This window comes from Morus notabilis, unplaced genomic scaffold (assembly GCF_000414095.1).
Source record: "Morus notabilis unplaced genomic scaffold, ASM41409v2 Scaffold825, whole genome shotgun sequence".
Taxonomy (NCBI): Eukaryota; Viridiplantae; Streptophyta; class Magnoliopsida; order Rosales; family Moraceae; genus Morus; species Morus notabilis.
The window spans coordinates 443,459-447,461 of record NW_010358062.1 but is presented as its reverse complement, the minus strand read 5'-3'; the positions used below and the strand labels follow the sequence as shown (position 1 = coordinate 447,461).

Here is a 4,003-nt window from a genome sequence, read left to right as displayed (position 1 = left end):
TTCTTTTCTACTTGATCTCACTGGTGGGTTTGATATATAATCAATCATGTGATAAGTATTGTATCTATTTTCTTCTTTATTATTATTTTTTCCCATTTAAACATGCATAGTTCTCAATGCATATGCAAGTACTTTACATTTTATGATTTACACAAATCAAATCAACGCGAATTATGGTTTTTTTTTTTTTTTTTTAAGCAAATTCGTAGCTTACACGTTACAAAGTTACTACGGATATGAAAGCATTAACCGGGGAGATAATTATATATCTTGGTTTATTGTTTGCTTATTTAATTTCTTTCTCGATTCTTCTTACAATTAATCAACTAGCAGCTTTTTAATAAAGGAAATGTATTTAATCCAGGACCAAAATACTAAAGGGTAGTTAGATATTATTATTTGTAAAGGAATTTATATCACCTTTTTATATTCTAGTAATGTTGTCAACTTTGTAACAAAATAAACATTAAAAATAACAATAGCCCATAACAGTTTCTGTCTTTTTCTGTTTCCATTTTCTTTTCAACAGAATTAACCCATTCTTTCTTTACTCTTCTTTCGGAGTGCAGGGACTTGTAACTAATTCAATGCTTCAAGTTGAAGAAACACAACATTAAAAAATGGAAGTTTCTAGAGAATCAAAAAACATTGGCAATGGATCACATTCAAACACAATGGCTGATCATCAACAACACCTCCTCCCAGAACAAGCAGAACCATCCAAAGAACAGACAATGTTGCCTTCACTGAACAAGCAAAACTCGATCTTCTCGCTTACGTTCGACGAGATCCAAGGCAAGAGCGGAAGGAGCTTCGGGTCGATGAACATGGAGGAGTTCATCGCCAACATATGGAGTGTTGAAGAAAACCAAGTCTCCCCACAACAGACCAATAACCAAGAACAAGTACTGAACAATGACAAGAAATTATCAGCTCAGCCAAGTAATAATAACAATAGTACTAATAAAAGTACTCTTTCGAGGCAAGGCTCTTTCTCAATTCCAATCCCACTATGCAAGAAAACTGTGGATGAAATCTGGTTTGAGATTCACAAAGATGAGTCCTCGGAGCCAGAACCCGAAAAGGCCGACGATTCGGGACCTCAAAGACAACAAACGCTAGGAGAAATGACATTGGAGGATTTCCTAGTGAAAGCTGGAGTTGTTCAAGAATCGCCATCTGAAGGGTCTTCTCAGAACAAGACAGTGACATTCCTGGTTGAAGATCAATCTGCCGGGAAAGCTGAGAATGGGATTCTGGATTCTTGTTCCGGGTTTTCGACTCGGCAATCTGTTGATCAAAATCATTTTCTTGGTAATGGTACTTGTTCTGGTTTTGCAGCTTACCAAGTGCATGGACAGAGTGGCGTGCTTGTGGGGCAACAAGTTTGTAACAATGTTAATAGTGGTGCTAGTACTAGTGTTGGTGAGAAAGGCAATGGTTTGACTGAAACTGGCGGGACAAAGACCGGAAAAAAGCGGATAATTGATGGCCCGCCGGAGGTGGTGGTGGAGAGAAGGCAGCGAAGGATGATCAAGAATAGAGAATCTGCGGCTCGGTCCCGTGCCAGGAAGCAGGTTAGCCTTCCTACATGAACATGATCTTGTGTTCTTCCAAAGATTAAAGCAGTGAATTTGTATTATCTGTGATATAAGGGCCGTGTTTGGTTTTTGTTTTTTATGTTTTTTTAGAAAGAAAAAAATGAAAACAGAAGAAAATGGCATTTGACATAATTAAAGATAAAAAACGGAAATGAAAACGATTTTTTGATTTAATCTAAAATGTGAGAGAAATGAAAAACGACTTTTAGTCATTTTTTATTTTTTGTTTCTATTTTCTCCTCTCTCGAGCACAGAGAGAGGGAGACATTAATGAATTTTTTTATACTAAAAATAATATATTAATAAAATTACAAAACACATTTTAAAAAATTATTTCTGTTTGAGATTGAAAATATTTTCATTTCCATTTTCATACAAAAAACAAAATTATTTTGAAATGAGTTTCAAACGCATCCAAAATAATTGGAATATGATTGGATAGGAATTAGAATTTAGAATAAGATGTCTTTCACTTTTCTTTTTTTTAAACCAAGACAAGTGAATTGTAATTTTCTTATGCTTCACTTTGTCCAGTAATCAATTGTTGTGTTTGCTAAAAACGTTAGGAATTGGAGGAATATGAAGCAAAATGAATATGATTGCCAAAACTACCTTACATTTATTTGTAGTTAAAATTAGTAAATGGTAGATCACTATAATAGGAATTAGGAAAAGAAATATCAGTATTGGAAATTTAAGCCTATAATTCTCCTAAAGTATAAACTAAATTCATATTTTATTATAAGGCATGCAGGAATTAATTTCAGAATTTAACAAATCAAATTTTATATTCTATGATTTGTTGCAGGCCTATACCGTGGAGCTGGAAGTTGAGCTCAATCAGCTCAAAGAGGAGAATGAAAAGCTGAAGCAAATTATGGTAAACTGAGAAAATTTTTTGTCCCTTTTTTCTTGTTGTTTTTAAAGTAAATATGACTGCTTAATTTTCGCTCATCAAAGTTTTTTTTTTTTTCCCCGTAATGTGGAACAGGCTGAGATTGAGCTCAAGAGAAAGCGAGAGGTATAAAAACACGTTCTAAATCTGTATATATTGTTTTATACAACACAAAATTTAGAGTGAGAGATTCTTGTGCCAAAGCACAGTTGGTGATCGGCAAGGGACCAACGTAGGACTTATGTGGGACCCATGCTAATTAACAATTAATAGGTCACAAGTTGATATGCGAGCCCGTTTGGTAAAGTGATTCGTTCCCTGATTCGAATCATGATTCGTGATTCGTTACAGTATTTTCTCTCACAAAAAATACACGTAAATAAAAAATGGTTCTAATTCATGAACTAAACGGGCTACGAGCCACACCCTGACTAGAAATTTTAGGTCTGTTTGGCCCCGACTCTAAAGAGGGGAGGGTCGACTCAGCCTGATTCTAAAGCCCGATGCGGCCGGCCCTAGGCTCGAAGTTTTATAAGACATTTTTAAAAAATATTTTCAAAGAAAAAGTGTTTGGGTCTGCCCGGCCTGGCCTTAATAAGCTTTTGAACTCAAAACTTTGGGTTGGGTTGGGCTGAAGTTAATAATGATGGGCCTCGGGTCAGTTTGTTTAGTCCGGTTTAAATTTACAGCTTTAGTCACAAGTGTTGAGCATTTATAATTTAGTTTATGGGTTCAGAACCATGACTCATGATTCTGATTTTTAAAATTTAAATTTTTTATAAGAGAAAAACACTGTAACAGAATCACGAACTGTAATCCTAAACCAGACATAACTCTTGAAACAAACGTCACCTAATTTTTAACGTTGCGAACCACCTTATGTTATGCATAGCTAAATAGAACTGCTCTGAAATTTATATGTTTTATTATTAGGTACTGATGAAAAGGAAACAATGTTCGACAAAGGCACAAAACATGGCAGAAAAACTGAGGACAATAAGGAGGGCGGCTAGCGTAGCTTGGTGAAGAGTAAAGTTTAGTAGCCTTTGACACAGACAAACAGCCATTTGATCAAGAATGGTTATGTATTTATTAGGATTTAGGATGAACGATTGTATTTTAATGTTGCCAAGTGGTCAAATATAGAACCAATTAGTGGATTCCATATTGTGTCATATAATACCAAACGACTATCACTTTTGTGCTGCATTTGATTAGCATTTTGCTCTTTGTATTGGGAGAGTCGTCTCTAGTTGTAAACATACAAATGCCAACTTAATTATTTAGGGTCCGTTTAGTTCGCTGATTCGAGTTGAGATGTGATTTTATGTGAGAGTTTTTTATTGTAATAAAAATGTTAGATGTGACTGTGAATCGGTGAAATAAACGGAGTTTTAAGTTCTCTCCGTAAAAAATAAGTGTGGTGGTTGTAATAATAATATATAATAAAAGGGGCTTCACTTTTCCCCTAGAAAGAATGTACACCACAAGGACATGTGTATTGTCG

The 4,003-nt window shown here is 34.9% G+C and overlaps 1 protein-coding gene across 1 annotated transcript; it reads left to right on the top strand.

Annotated features, from left to right (window-relative positions):
* Nucleotides 1–674: 674 nt before the first annotated feature.
* On the top strand, nucleotides 675–3,522 carry LOC21405165 (ABSCISIC ACID-INSENSITIVE 5-like protein 1). The gene is made up of 4 exons (XM_010091529.2): nucleotides 675–1,577; nucleotides 2,410–2,481; nucleotides 2,593–2,622; nucleotides 3,430–3,522. The coding sequence occupies exons 1-4, from the start codon at nucleotides 675–677 to the stop codon at nucleotides 3,520–3,522; spliced, it is 1,098 nt and encodes a 365-aa protein (XP_010089831.2).
* Nucleotides 3,523–4,003: the final 481 nt, after the last annotated feature.